Source organism: Pyrus communis, chromosome 1 (genome assembly GCF_041283825.1).
Source record: "Pyrus communis isolate YQ-2024b chromosome 1, ASM4128382v1, whole genome shotgun sequence".
NCBI lineage: Eukaryota > Viridiplantae > Streptophyta > Magnoliopsida > Rosales > Rosaceae > Pyrus > Pyrus communis.
This window is the reverse complement of record NC_142565.1, coordinates 11,428,732-11,444,818: the sequence shown is the minus strand read 5'-3', so window position 1 is coordinate 11,444,818 and position 16,087 is coordinate 11,428,732. Positions and strand designations below refer to the sequence as shown.

Sequence of the window (16,087 nt, the reverse complement as noted above, 5' to 3'; positions counted from 1 at the left end):
CAGACGGGGAGCTAACCCCTCCCCGATTTTTCTCCATGTTTCAGCCTAAATAGCATCGGTCTTCCACCACCTAGGCCGATTTTTAGAACATTAGAATCAAGTGATAACACATTGCGCAGAAGAAATTCCTAGTAGCCTAAATTTGGCAGCTGAATCTAGGAATTGTACATTGCGTTTGCTCATGAACACGCGTGCACTGTCCGCGCTAACCCGTTTGAGAACGTTGAGTCCGCACACCAGATGAACAAAGCAAACGAAGGATTGATGCATGAAAACAAATAGTACAATTATTTACAGGGTCAAAGGAAACTGATACAAGCTGGGAAATTTTCTTTCCCTTCCCAATATCCAGGCTTGTTTGGAGTTTGGGATGAATTAAGCAAAAGCTACAACATCATGTACAGAGATACAAACTGTTTTTAAAGAACGAGGGCCCTGAAATCCCTATGGATCGGCTTGACCTGCCACTTGATCATCGCAAGAATCAGATTCAGCATCACTCATTTCCTCGTCACTTGATTCTTCTTCCGGGGCAGCTCCTATATCCTCAGGCTTGGCGTACTTCAGACAGAATTCTGTACGATTGAGCAACAGTATCGCCATGTCCAACGTTACAAGGAATGCAAAGCAAAACAGATTCCAATCTATGGAGGATCGATACATGCACAATTCGTGGTAGTATCGGTCCTTCATACACTTACACTAAACTAACGTCATTGACACAGCTGAATCCAATAGTTGCTAGCCTGTTTGTGTTTAAATTAAGAATTCGAATTGCGATGGACTTATAAGGCTTAACACTACTCGAAACATTTTATTTGAAGAATCCATGTTCTGATTAGCACTAATCCAGTAATCTTGACACAGATATGCTGAAGTCAAAATGTAAGTAGAAAAATATGGACAACAGATACATGATGACAGGGAGACAGAACCTAAAAAACAATCAATACCTTTAACTCTTTGTTCATAAGCAGGTCGGTCACGCATCATCAAAGCTGCAGCCTCTCCGTTTAAAGGGTCAGATGGATTGGGATACAGCAGAAGCTGTGGCAAGAACACTTCAAATACGTTTACCAGATCTGGAAACACAGGCAGATCATGTAACACCAATAATTTCAACAATAAAAATTGGATTTCAATAAAAAAAAAAATAAGGCTACTTAAATGTGTTTACCAAACATGGGGCTCCACGTCTGATTGATAACATCTAAACAAACTGAGCCAGACCTGAAATTAGATTCCGTCGTTATAATTAGAATTGGACACTATTCCTCTTTTCATTTAATTAACAGCGCTATGCAATTTAGAAAAGTAGGAATTTATGATAGTTAGTACTCACATCTCATCAACATTTGGGTGGTAGATCTTATTGACAAAGCCTATTGAGGGAGATTTATAGGGATAAGCATCTGGTAGCTCAACTCTTATCCTCCACACACCTCCCTGATAAATACCTGCCACAATCCACGATATGGACGAAATGGCGGGATTACGAGATGAAAAACAAATTACGGGCAATTCACAATTCAAGTAGCTATTTTGCAAACCAAAATCATCAAAGCCAAGTAGAGCAATGACCGAACAACAAATTCCATTAAACCTTGTTATCAAACACATTTATAACAAGAAACCAAGAGCAAGTTTGTTTCTTTGCGATCATTAAGTGACTAGATTTCTTCTAAATTTGCAATAAAAAAAAATAAAAAAAAAACAAAAAGCAATTCCAAAGCAGCATAGTGTTTTTATGGCAAAAGAATCCTCAACTGATAACATCTATAATTAGCTAAATCAATGAATAATCATAATTAGCAAAAACCCCAAAACAGAAACAATCATAAATAGAAAGAAAAAAAAAATCATGGAGAAGCTCTAAAAATCAGAAGAAAAAGATGGGGGTTTTGAAGGTTTACTGTCTGTGGGTCCATGGAAATCCACATAGAATTCATGCATTCCATCATTGATCATTTCCACCTTGTAATCACTCATCATCCTGATAGAACACATGGGAAAACAGAAAATTAAGAAAGAACACAAGAAAATATTAATCAGAAAATTGACAGAACATAAAAATAAAAAAAAAACTTGGATGAGAAAAATATCGATCAGAAAATTCACAGTTTCATCAAGTCCATCTCTCTGCGTTTGCTTGGGGAAGACATGGTTCTGGTGTCAAGTCAATTTCTGTGTTCTTCTTGGCTATGAGTTCACAGAGAGAGAGAGAGAGAGAGAGAGAGAGAGAGAGATGAGTTTCTTGCAAACTGAGAGAACCAAAAAAGGGTTCAGACAATAATAAGTGAAAACTAGAAGATTAATCAAATTAAAAATGACAGCTGAAATTTTCTTGCAGGACCCACATTTTTTTAATTTTTATACTTATTTTTTTAACATGGGTTGCATTGCACTTTCATGAAAGATTCCTCCTTTGTCAATGTAATTACCAAGCAGACCTAGTTCCAACTCAACTGATTAATTCAACATTACTCAACACCTCCTTGCAAATTCCCATAACATCATTAATTCTTATCCTTTCCAAGGTTAAAATTTTATGGCAAACCACAAATAACTACTGATGATCTTTGTGTTATGATTTAGTTGTTAACGTCGTATATTGGCTAATCTGTTCTAATATCATAAATACAATTATTTTTCTTTTAAAAAAAAATCAATTAGCAATGTAGAAATAACTGATCCGCTTTGATATTGGGCAACTCTTACATCCTCGCATGAACATGGGAACCTAATCGGTTGGACAAGACTTTTTTTTTTAAATTTTATAAATTTTGATGGGTTGTTTAACCTAAATCTCTAATTGGGTTTTATTTTCTGTTGTCATGTATATTAAATTACCAAAATTGTTATTATAAAACATGTTAACATTTATATATAAAACTGTTAGAAATTAAATTTACCATTTTACGTAGACAGGGAATATAGCACCCATTTTCTTAAAGATATGATCTTTAAGGCAAGGGAAGAAGATGAGGTGGGGTCAAATGTGTTCGGAGGCTTTCTAAAGTATATCTTCGGAAGTGGGTGAAGCACAATTTTAGACGTCGGGCTTACATTAAAAAATGGATTTTGACACAGAAAACGTAAGAGCATTTTTGACGAAGATATCAATATGAGTGTCAAAATTTTATTTGAAGACTGATGTGGTAATTTAAAGTTGATATAAAAATTTCTTCCATGGTAAGGAGTGTGTTAAATTATTATTTTATTATATATTTGTCCCTGCTAATACAATTTTAAGAAAATATTATTTAAAATAGTTAAAAGTTGTAACCCATTGGTGAATTATGGACCCCACACATTAAACAATAAAACGAACTCCATTTTTGTTTGTTGTAATAAAAGACGGTTAGAAAGTAAGAGGTTAAATGACTCAACTACCATATCATTATGGCATCTCCATTAGAAAAACTTTGATGTCTTTTAGTCTAAGTTGGCGTATTGACATCTCTTTTAAATGGTCTATTCCAACCTTTCCTCCCTGCCCAACCAATGCCCTAGGGTTCTAGGGAAAATTTTGGCTTTATTTTTTGGGACATTTTGCATCCAACAATGCTTAAATTTTTGAAACAGTAATAGGTTAACAAGCTCTATCATTATGTTCTTGGATTTTGCTAAGTACAGTTTTTGGTAAGCGATTTCTGACCATTGATTATTTATAAATCTTACAAATTAAGCGTCAGAATCCGCACACATATACATGCATAATTGAATATAATTACGTGAGCAACTGATCGTAGCAAATCTTTTGTGTTCATAAGCAACATGGTCCTAAAACAACATAATAACTTGAAATCCAAAGATGAAATGTCAAGTGGAACAACTTATTGTCATATGGGCCAAACTCAAACACTTGTCCCCTTGGCCCCAAACCAAGGCTTGACAAGTGGAATATGACGTACAGAAATAGTTACCAAATTTACAGCTTTGAAGTTGCTTGCTTCCACGTTTGAAAGTGGTCTTTAAAGCGTATAGATATCAATCATTGACATGGAAGAAAATAGTTTTCAGAATTTATACAAAAACTTTAATTGACTTCATTCTTTGTTTATGGGCTTCAAACCCTTGTTTAGAGACTTATGTAAGCCTAAATTAAACTTCAAATCAATACAAATTTGCTGTTAGTATAGTGGTACTGCAAAAAATAATCTCCAATTTTTGAGAAATAAATCACTGCGTGAAGATCATTATCCTAACTCGAATTCTTTATTCCCATATCAAATTGATACACTCCATGTGTCAAAGAGTACACAAACAGTGTTCAACCTTGGATTCATTGAATCTTTAAGACATTAATTATCAATATTAATGGCGGGCTACCAACCAAAGCCACCTGTATGCTTTTGTTCTTTTTCTTCTATTCCCCTCAAGTGGATTATGTGAGATTTGGTGGTTGTGTTAATGGAATAAACAAGTTGAAAAATCCATGCATCGTTGAATTTAATTATTGTGAACTCGTTTGAAAGTGCTTTTAAAATGACAGAAATCGTTTTTAAAAATAATGTTTTTGAGTTTCAAAAGCACTTGCTTCTGCAGAAGCGCCTTCAAACGAGCTCTAGACTACGATGAAGATTTTAGAGAATTTAACGAGTGGATACAAACCACTTGAAACAAGACATTGATGTATAGTAGGCCTTCATGAAGAAGCATCACAGTCAATAAACAAGACATGATCTATGCCTAGGTCAGTCGCCCACGCCGCACGATTCATGACCTTGATGCATGTATGCATCAAAGGTCAGAATTCGCAGAGTTCACGCGGTTGACTGACTTTTACATCCCTCAACAAGACATGTGCCTACATGTTCCAAGAAGTATACCAATGAGCCACAAAATGATAATTTAACACATGCTATTAAATTGTAAAATGCAACCAAGTTACCAATTGAAAGCATTGATCAGCCTATCCAACAAGACAACGACAACCATATATATAACCAAGAGATCAATCAACAGATCCATGCATAAACCAAAACAAAAATGCCTGAGAGCAAAATCCATTCAATTAACCAATTTCATAAACCACCGCAATTCCAATTACAAGTTCTATGACTGAGACCACTGTTTAAGATCTACATCTAACCGCTTTCGCTGTTCCCTGTATTCATTCCCAAAGGCTTTTTTTTTTTTCAGTCAGCTTTTGCTGTCAAAAACCTAAAAGAAACGTCCCCCAAAAATAAAAATAAAAACCTGCATCTCAGAAGATGAAGTAGACGAACCAGACCCAGGGAGCATCATTGCTGCTTCGAATCGCCACAGCTGCGCTTCCAAGCCCGTGTTCGTCGTTAAACCGCTTCAAAATCACTTCTGAAAATGGACCATCTTTACCACGCATAATTTCTATTTCAAAAAGGCCTTGATGCCTCTTTCCTGGCATATTAAGGAAATATTCATATCGGACTGTTTACAAACATTGCTCAAACATACCAGCCTTCACAATCTCCCCAAAAGAGTGCACTTCAAATAGCTATCTGTGTTTTGCATGTGGCTTGTGTGGGGATTTTAAGATTGATTTTGATGACTTGTGTTCTTCATTCCCAAAACAGTTTGTCATTGATTCCAACTCTAATTCTTCATCATCACTATCAATTTTGTTTGGAGTAAACCTGTTCTGGTATCCTCTACGCTGCAAGAGAAAGACATTGAAATAGTAGCTAACCAATTCTCTCCTGCTCTTCTTAGTAAAAGTCTTATATATCTCATCCCAAAAACGCAATCCAATAGATAGAGGATTTGACTTTACTAAGGCCTCGAACTTCTTTCCTTCTTCTGCTGTCCAAGGGAGTCCAACTTCCTCGCCCATCTGATTGAATTCCCAGTGGTAGAAAGCTGCCCCCAGTTCCCGCTTAACTCTTAACCTTTTCTCAGAAATGTGAAATCTGACGCATTCTATAGAACCTGGCACTTGGCATCCGCAAGATTCTTGTCTTCCCTTTCCAATAGGATCCCTCTCAATGAGATATCTGTGCTCTGGTTTTTCCAATGGCCAAATCCTGGACCCCAACCACTTCGATTCACTTTCAGAAGCCTCACCAGTCCATTCTGGCAACTGAGCTTGATAATTTGACCCGAGAGGAATGTGGCTTGGAGAATAATCACTGGTTCCTCGCAACTCATCCTCCATCCCTGCCATGCCAGGACTATTTTTGTCCAAGTCACTGGCCGAGGATGACTCTGAACAGGGTCCTGATTGTGGTGTTCTCCCGTCTGAAAGAAGCTTCTTCTCCAACCTTAACCTCTCTCTAAGATTGTAAGCGGAGCCAAAATTATCATCGTACATGCTTGGATGCATCCTCTGATTCTTCTATAAGTGGGAACATGGTTTCATGTCAAAAGGAAAAATAATATGAAGATAATTATGTAGTTTATTGGTTTAACCAATATTTGAATATAGCAACCACGGCACCAGATAGAAACAATATCAAACATAAATGGAGATAGACCACCTCTTTGCAGGTACCTCAATAAATTTAATTTTATCTTAAGGTAAAATTTGTCTTACAATTTGGGAATACAAAAGAAGCCACTGACTTAACCCTAAAAGTGTTGCATATTGTGTAACAAACAATTCACTAGTAACTAGCTGAGTACAACTAACTAACTAAGCAGACCAGTTTAAATAATAGACTAGGAAGATTTTCCACCATGGGTGTTCATATTTAAGCAAAAAATAAGGACATCCTTTTTCTAAATTGTAATCCAATGATGGGAACGGTTCAGTTTTTAGCTTCTCATGCAAGGATTATCCATGCAAAAAACGACTAAATCAGAAACTGCTAAGCCATTTAATTATCCTCATTGTTGTTTCAATTTTACCTAATTGTGTCTTTTTTTGCACATTTTAGATGACCAAACAGTTTATGATCTCAATGATTTTTTGAGGGATGATCCATGAAGAAGAGCTAAAATATAGACGGTTCCAATTGAACTGCATTGCAGGTAAAAAATATAAGGACATCATGAAAATAGAATACACTAGCACACTCATCAGGTATTAACAGCATCTTCCAGAAAACAAAATGGGTACTATTGTTCATTTAATTATCTTTCCAGGAGAAAAGAGCAATATCCTTTTTTAAAAATTTAAACAAATCTTGAAGTTCTATCGTATCCACCAGCATACCATATATAAAATCGATAGGAATCCATTTTATCGAGAAAGGCATAATATTAACGAAACAATAACATTTCCATATCCCAAAAAGACAAAAAAAAGCCAATAGAGGATTCAGGTCCAGCAATAAAGGTAATCAAATTATAAACATGACTATATTAAAACGATGCATACATGTTAGCACACACATACGCGTATACAACTTTAACCTGGTAGATCTTACCAAATGCACACATGCAAGAACAGAATATTTCCAATTATCTAAAAAGTTATAGCACATAGCATATGTTGATATACCTGCCAGTTAGACTGTTCAGGACCTGAATCAGCATTCCTCTTCAGAAAGATAGCTTCTCGAGCCTGCAAAACCTGCATCCAGTTCTCCTCCTTCCCGAAGAACTTCCACTTTGACCTCTCTGGTAATGAACCAACTGAAGGATCACAAGGATCCTTTGCAATCATTTTAACCCAATTCAGCATACACAGTGATTCTTGCTTTGTTTCGCAAAAAGGACTCTCTTCTTCAACCGTTGAGGAATCCAAAATCATGACATGTTCATCACTACTGTGATTTTTCTTCCCTCTACACAATTCCCCCACCTCACTTCCCCCGAATGACTCTCGCTTCCTTTTACAGAAAGAGTTCACTTCTTCAACAGCAGATGGATCCAAAATCATGACATCTTCACCAATGTCATAATTTTTCTTACCTCTCCCCGATTCCCCCATCTCACTTTTTACCTCATTATTGTCACGCAACTTGTCAACATCCTCCATGCTATTCGTCAAATCCACAAAATATTTCATGCCACAACCTGACAAAGGCACATTACCATTGCCAAATTTTCCAGCATTCAAAACATTTGCCACACTCATCGTATCCAAATCCAGAAATTCTTCACTAACACCACTTTTCTTGAGCCTATCCGAATCTGCTACTGCACTTTCCACCTCATTACTATCCTTAAAACTCTTAGATGACAATTCAACATGCAGGTAACCCCCGTCTTTCAATTTTTGGTCAGACATATCTGAGAAGAACTCTGTTAACTCCTCCTGGAAAGCCATCAAATGCTCACCCAAATCAATATCACTAATAGCCAAACTCCATTCCAAGTCCTTCTTTTCTATAACCTTCTCTAGCAAATACAAATACTTAACATAAACCAATTTCACAGCCCAGCCAAGACTCAAACCCAAGCCACACTCTTCTGCCACTGAATCCCAAACCCCGAATTCTGAAAGAACACGAAACCCACCTCGCCTTCTTACAACCCAAAATAGCTTGAGCAAATCCACCCGCTGCCCATTACTGATCATCGGAGGCAAAGGCCGGAGCAGGTCTTGGGCACAGATCTCTTTCAGAAAACCCCCAAGAAACTGATCGAACCAGCATCGTAGCTTATCGGGCAAAAAGGAACCGTTTTGGAGCTTTCGGAGGCGGTTCAAGATCGGCAGAGGAGCCGTCCGTCGGGTCCTCTTTGGGGGTTTCGTTGCAATCTAAAGCGGACTCATCAGCTAACCACGACCACCCTGCCATGGATTCCGAATTCAAACCCTAAAAAGCAATTCGCTGGTCGGTTTTTTTCCAAAAGAAAAAAACCCAAAACCACAAAAACACAGAGGGCAATATATAAACACTTCAAAATTCAAATACAAGAAACGATTTTGACGACATAAACATGAAATTGGTACATATTAAGCATCTGGGTCGGTGACGGAATATGGAGTTTTGGCGGGAAAATAGATCTATATCTAGAGCATGAAAATGTTACCGAGTTTGAATTGGACCCCATGAAAATCTGAAATTTGTTTTTTCAGTCCCGCGCCCTTCTTTTATTGCAGGCATTGATGATTGGGTGTGCGATTGCGTGCGTGTGGGAGAGAAAGAGACGGCATAAAATTTTCCATGTTTTTTGAACAGAAAAAAATAGACCCACAATCCACAATTTAGGTCAATCTAATAATTTACGTCCTCACACACACACACACACACAATAGAGAGAGAGAGAGAGAGAGAGAGAGAGAGAGAGAGAGAGAGAGAGAGAGAGTCAAAGAGAAACCATACCAGTACTGGTGTTGTATTTTTTTGAGGGGTTTTTTGCATTTGATTTTTGGTGACTGAGCCTTGGCTTTCTCTTTGGGTGTTGTCTTCTTTAAGTCCTTGGTGCTCACCTTTGGGTTTTGGCCTCTCTCTCCCTCTCTCCCTCTCTCCCTCTTTCCCTCTTGTCTCTCTCTTTTCTTTACCCTTTGATTTGTTTGTTACCACTTCCCACCCCAACCCACACCTCTTTTGTTGAGGTGTGAGAGAAAAGAGAGACTTTTTATGGAAATTAATAGGATTTTGAAAGGCTCATAGGGTTTTTGAGGGAGGGCCCCTATATTTATACCTCACATCATCCCACTGACCTTGGTTAATCTTTTACTAGGTGGTTGAGTTAAGATGGGCTTGGGTTTAACTGTTTGTAGTGGAGAAAATCCTTTTTATTTTTTTATTTTTTTTTATTATAATTAAAATTCTTTACTTTTTTTAACATTTCAATTCAAAAGTTCTTGTAAATTAGATCTAAAAAAGATATGTATAGCAAAAAATAATTCTAAAAATTCTGAAGACGATGTGTGGATAAGGACAAGATTACCTTCATCAAATGATCAGAGCTCTCAAATATTCACACACGTACCTCAGCATTCCTGAAGGTTCAACTAATCATAGTTTTCTTGCTCGTGGCAAGGCAAAATCAAATGCATTAAATATAGGAATTAATCACCAAATCTCATCTTTAATACATTCCCAATTGAAGATTAACTCTATCAAGTAAGTAATATTTATTTTAGGGATGTTGGAGGGGATAGTTCCAACATTATCCCAAGATATTATTTATCAATTAAGATCTTGAGAATATTCTTTCTTCGCACCTTGGCCAATAAGATGTCGTCACGTGTAGAACAAAACCGTAACATTGTGGCCCGCCTTGTCCTCCTATAAATACCTCCATCTTTACTAAATTTTGGTAAGCTTTTGCTACCCCTAAAGCCTTAAACACTCACTCTTTTCCTAGAAACTAACTTAGGCATTGGAGATCCCTCCCCACCTCGTGGACGTGTGAGGCTTAGGTCTTTGATCAAATGTTTTGATTGTTTTGTAGGTACATTTTTGTCAAGATTGAAGACAACAGAAATTCGCTACCACAACATAATCATGATTAATTACAAAGTAATAAGTAGATTTCAAACACTTCACTAAGAGTCAAACTCGTTTGGGACTGCAAAATTACAAGAATCAATAGAATTGCTAAATTCATGTTACTGAGAGATGATTTAAGAACATAAAACTCTTAAATTGTATTGGACCCAAATTCAAACCGCATAACCTAATCACCGCCACCATAACATCAAGTAAAGTAGATCCAATGAATCAAACCACTACACCCCTTTCAAACCAAGATGAAACTAAAAGAAAACACTCTCCTATAGAAATTATTAGATATAGTCACAATTAAAAAGGACAAAATAGTACATCATCTTGATATCTTGAAAGAAACCATAGCATTGCACTGGCTAAACTCATAGTGTTATACTAGCTAATTCCTTACCTAATGCAAACTCGATAGATTTCACACCTTGTAGCGTAGTGTCGTACTAGCTAAATCCTTATCTTCTTTGTTTGAAGAGAAATGATAGCTATAATTCATTGATACGAGAAAATACGATTAAACAAGGATGCCAACTGAGTACATCTTTTTTGATGATCAAATCCTTAATCTAAAGAGAATAAGCACACAACAAGCAATAACTAATCCCCTATATAGCAACCACAATGAACAACACAAAAGAACCATTAGCATAGATCTAACACAATATATTAGCGGTGGCAAATCGAAAACCTAGAGACACCTAAAGCCACCGCCAAGAGCGAGGCCACACACAAAGCCACTGCCCTGAAAAGTTACATTTAAAAACCTATGTGGTGACATTTTTTTTAAGTTTTTCTCCTCACTTGATATGTTAAATTAACATTGTTTGCTGCCAAAAAGCATTTAATAATCAACTAAAACATAATCATAAGTCGCTGTCAATGTGGCAGCAAAGGTGATGGATGACAGTCTATGTCACGCCATAAGTTCAACATAATTGACATTTAAGTTGGAAAATAATGTTGCTATCTTATTGAACGTTAATATTGATTTGAACATTTTTTATGGAGATGCTCTAAGGATTGAAAACGCTTAAATTTTACCGACTATAATACTACATGCCGGAGGAAGATAAAACGGCAAAAAACGGTATCTTTTATTAGCTAAGGTCTACGTCGTAACTGCTTCAGTTTAATTAATAAACGTAAAACACAAAGGGTTGTAGTTCGGGTAATCAACAGGTTTCCTCATTGCACTCAATGTAATAAAAGTATTAATAAGCTTGAAACAATATCTTTTTAATTTAATTAGAATGAGTGCTTAAATTCGTGTTGTATCTAAGACAACTCAATAATAATTTCCTTATCTAATAGGCAAATTTATTCTCTTAAATAAGCATATATCATCATATGTAGCAAGTTATCATTCTATATAGAAGACTGACACTAAGAATTCTGATTCTATTATTTAATTTTTTTATTTTTATTTTTTACCTAAATAGGAGATTTTGACAACTCTATGATCCATCAAGATGAACAAATACAATGTAAGCATGAACCCATTATTTGCACCTTATGGTTTTATGTTTGTCGGATGAATAAAATATGATGACATTTTATGAACTCCAACAGAGACATTTTAGGTTTCCACCAAGAGATGATCATCTATTGATGATCAACGGATTGGCTGCAATGTCTAACTGATCATCTTTGGCAAGTTTGCAATAGTTCATTCAGATATCACATATTTTCTGATGGTTCGTGTGAAAATGTGATTCTTTGAGAAATATTATCATGTTTAGTGTTTTTTTTTTTTTTTTTTTGTATTTCTTCAACTGCAATACAGTAGAAGAAAAACATCATAGATTTTAAGCATGATTTCAAGTTTATCTCATATTGGTTTCGTGGGTTGTGTTAAATCAAAGTTTTATTTAAAACATCTACAACTTAAATGGTCATTTATATTAAGACATATATAAAATTTTTAAAGAGATGAAGTCAACAAATTGTAAGGTACCAATAAAAAAAACCCTTGTAAAAATAACACAAAAAAGTCTATAGTGATAATCCAAGACAAAAATAACCATAATAATTATCTTAAGGATGATATGGTTTGATTTCTGATAAAGTTACTGAAGCAACATTAGATTTATTGTTAAATCTTAGGACACTACTTTTTATCTTATTTTGAATTTCCAGGTTTATTTAAATATTAATTTGTTATAGTTGTATATAGTTTGGAGAAAATAAAGTGAAAAAGCAATTTTGTAATTAAGTAAATTACTTTTTGGGATCTAACATTGGACTAAGTATATAGAGCTTCAAGTTCACGAGAGATTTTTCAATGTGCCCTAAACATGAGCATACGTTATATGTCATTATACAGGTGGAGAAATATTTGAAAAGAACTTCTTTCTACTTGTACAATAACATATAGTATACGATCTCATATTCTAGGCACATTCAAAAAGCTCCCTAAGTCCACAAGTATGCAAACGACACGCGTTTTTAAGTTTAGAACACAAAAGTTAATGTTTTGAGCCCATGAGCATTCTGATAATTCAGACAACATGTGTATATATATCAGATTTATCAATTTTGTGTTCCAGTCAATGTGAGTGTCAACGGTGTGATTCAAGCAAGGTGTGTGAGATTGCGTCGGTGACGCTCTTGGAGCATCTTTAAAGCCTTTTTAACTTCAAATGAGGTTGTTTAGTTATTTTAACAAAAAGGGTAGAAAATTGGTTCTCCAAGAGACTCTTTATCTTACTTTTTATTTTATTTTTATGTATAGTTGCTCTTTAAACATAAAAAATAAAAATAAAAATATTCTTTATCAAAAACAAACATAAACAATTATTAATTGGGGAGGAAGATATGCCAAGGGATTAGAAGGATGCGTTGTTTAGATAAGTTTTTCTGTTTTTTTAACAAATGATATTATTTAACTAAAGAGATGGGGGAGTGAGTTAAGCCTCACAATGAGCTAGTATAATGTAGTTCAAATTCACCTTTGGCGCAAGTCGAACATAAGACCTCTCGTTTACAAATGAAGAGGAATACACTAGACCGTAGTACTAAGTGGTTGTTTAGATAAGTTAAACATGCTGATTAAAATTGTTTTTGGACACTACTTACTGGTTAAACTAACAAAATTTAACTGAAGGTATTTGAGATGCTAAGATCCTCATTTTGAGGACAATGACGTCTATTTTTATATGAGTTCTCATATTAATTTTATGATAGATTGAGCTATGTTACACGGAAATAAAATACTAATTGATGAAAAAAATTTAGAAAAAAAAACAACAAGAGAGAAGAAAATTTCACGTCATCTTGAATCTCTTCCATCTCCAAAACCTAGTCTCATCAAATATCTAAACCATCTAAACCTAGCAAATCAATTGTATAAAAGCATAATATAACTTTACACATCCAATTTCATCCAATCTTTTATCAATAATATTCAAACCCAGTTAGTTACATAGCACCAAAAAAGATTGTGTGGTTTTACGAATTGGGATCCCCTTCTTCTTGAACCTATGAACCCTTTTTTCCCAACAGGATCCTCTCTGGATCCTTTTGGTGAGGATCCTGGGGATTCGTAAATCGTTTACGTTCATCGTACATCATGCGGTCAATTTTTGTTAGGTACTATTTGTATTTAATTTTAAATAAAAATATTTAAAATGATTTTTGACCGCACGATGTACGATGAACGGATATGATTCACGGATTCCTGGGATCCTCACAAAGAGGAACTGGGTTCCCCTTTTTTATATGAAATTTTCCAACTACGGTGAAAAATTTGATAGAGGTCCCTTTCCCTTTTTCATATGCGAAAAGAAAAAAACAAAAACCGAAGAGGGGAGAAGAGGAGTGAACCATCGAGGGATTGATAAAGAGAGGAAGGGGATGTGGAGGAGAGGCAACAGGGGAAGAAGACGGAAGGTTTTACAAGAAAAATGATTTCAAAAAGGACTTAGAAGTTGTGTTTCATTGAATTGTTACAATTAATTAACTATATATGGTTAAATGAATAATTAAGGTATTCACGACATAGGTAATGGATTTTCTAGAATATCTATAATCTTCAAAAATATCTTTTGAGTTATCATAGAAATACTTAGAATATAGGGTAAATTAGATTTAAGACCAATTTCGTAGTCAATTATTAGGTTTAATCATGAATATTTTGCTTATAAATATAGGTCCATTGACTTTCAATTCAAATAAGCAACTTTCAAATTTTGTAATAATTATGAGTCAGCCTGTATTGAAGAATGTTGTTTTACAATTTTCTTTTTATTTTCAGTGTTTTTTTTTTTAAAGAAAAAAAAAGAGACAAACTGATGACTTTATCATGACAGTTCATCTCGAGAACCGAGAAGGTTCACAGAAGTATTTCATTCGCAGTGTTTGAGAATTCAAATTTCAAAATCCTTTTTAATAAATGGATGCACCGATTTAAGGTACCATGATTTTAAGTACCTTGTATGTTGCATTTCTTGTTTACAGCTTTTGACTTTCGTTTTTATTATATATTTGTTTTGGGCCTTATATATTTGCAATGTACATAAATATTTTGATTGTTTGGGGTCGTTTCTTACCTTTGCATCAGGTAATCATAGTGTGTTTTAGTTTAATGATTCTGTGGCTTCTGCAACCGTTTCCTTTGATCTAGTTGTTGGCCAATTTTGCACAAAATATTACAGCGACTCAAATACACTGAAGAGCTAGAGGTCCTTCAACATATGTATATATACTTACCATTAGGAATTAGAATCCACACGCAGAGGTTCGTTTACATTATAAACCTACATGAAAGGTTCACCGCTCTTCTACGCAAGTTTCATTAACATTATAAACCACATTGATCGGTTCACTAAATCTATAATAAACAACATGGGTACGTTCACTAAATTATCTCGCCTACATATTAGGTCCATCAATAGAAAGTTCAGGTTTTTTTTTTTTTTTTTTTTTTTTTTTTTTTAACGATAATATCTATACTAAGAGGTGAGGAAATAGGTTAAAGTTCAGATTTATTAAACGTATAGAAATTGAATAACTGTGTTCACTATTATAAACCCCATTACGGTCCCATTGCCAACCACATACAATATAATTTGCAGATTCACATCAAAATTCTAAACCAAGGATTGGCTGTTTTCAAGCCTGTGAAGAAGGTTTAGTGAGAATCGTCTTCTCACATATTTTAGCTTAAAAAACAATACCTGGTGACAGGACTTGTCCAAATCATATCGGTTCTGTATACCAGCGCATAATATTATTCCAAAGGATATGTCAATGAGATGAGGTGTGACTTGTTCATGCTTAACATATGACAAGAATTCCCAATGGTATGGTAAGAGCATCTCCAAAAGAATGTAAAAAGTCTACGTCAACAATAACGGTAAATACCACACACAAACATTCTTGTGTGTGATTCTTAATGGTTCGGGATAGTAAGAAGGAGATCTTATAACCTCAAATTGATGATCTGAACTCGAAAAATCTCACTAAATATGATTTCAACAAGTTTAAATTTCATATAAATATATATTATTTCTCAAATCACAACAATAAATTTTGAGAAAATATGCGCAACCATCATCACTAGCATCCTCACCACCACTCTTATGAAATGGAACCACCATTCCTAACATCATTAAATTGTCATGGCAACCCTCATCAGCCATCGTCACCAACACCCAAACCTCATCACAACCCTCGATCATCCTCTCACCACCTTTGCCGCCACCACCATAACTACTCATTTCATAGATTTATACCTCCGTCAAGGTAAACTATATATAAATCCACAA

The 16,087-nt window shown here is 35.1% G+C and overlaps 2 protein-coding genes across 2 annotated transcripts; both read right to left on the bottom strand.

Moving 5' to 3' along the window:
• Positions 1-241: 241 nt before the first annotated feature.
• Positions 242-2,289, bottom strand: LOC137720684 (ubiquitin-conjugating enzyme E2-23 kDa). Its single transcript, XM_068459779.2, has 6 exons — positions 2,119-2,289; positions 1,914-1,993; positions 1,343-1,457; positions 1,178-1,230; positions 954-1,082; positions 242-575 (listed from the first exon to the last, which is right to left on the bottom strand). Exons 1-6 carry the CDS (start codon positions 2,160-2,162, stop codon positions 445-447), a joined length of 552 nt encoding a protein of 183 aa, XP_068315880.1. The 5' UTR covers positions 2,163-2,289; the 3' UTR covers positions 242-444.
• A 2,708-nt stretch (positions 2,290-4,997) lies between these two features.
• Positions 4,998-9,815, bottom strand: LOC137720573 (AT-rich interactive domain-containing protein 1). Its single transcript, XM_068459657.2, is given in 6 exon segments — positions 4,998-6,316; positions 7,424-8,540; positions 8,542-8,659; positions 9,195-9,252; positions 9,254-9,374; positions 9,808-9,815. Coding segments are annotated over 6 exon segments (2,259 nt in total). The 3' UTR covers positions 4,998-5,479.
• Between the last annotated feature and the right edge of the window lie 6,272 nt (positions 9,816-16,087).

What these genes read in the sequence shown, in the direction of transcription:
- LOC137720684 (XM_068459779.2), bottom strand. Translation starts at nt 2,162, where the DNA reads ATGTCTTCCCCAAGCAAACGCAGAGAGATGGACTTGATGAAACT. An exon ending in GACGTGGAGCCCCATGTTTG is followed by an intron (nt 1,083 to 1,177) that starts GTAAACACATTT and finishes CTGTGTTTCCAG; the next exon opens with ATCTGGTAAACGTATTTGAA. An exon ending in TTATGAACAAAGAGTTAAAG is followed by an intron (nt 576 to 953) that starts GTATTGATTGTT and finishes TCAATCGTACAG; the next exon opens with AATTCTGTCTGAAGTACGCC.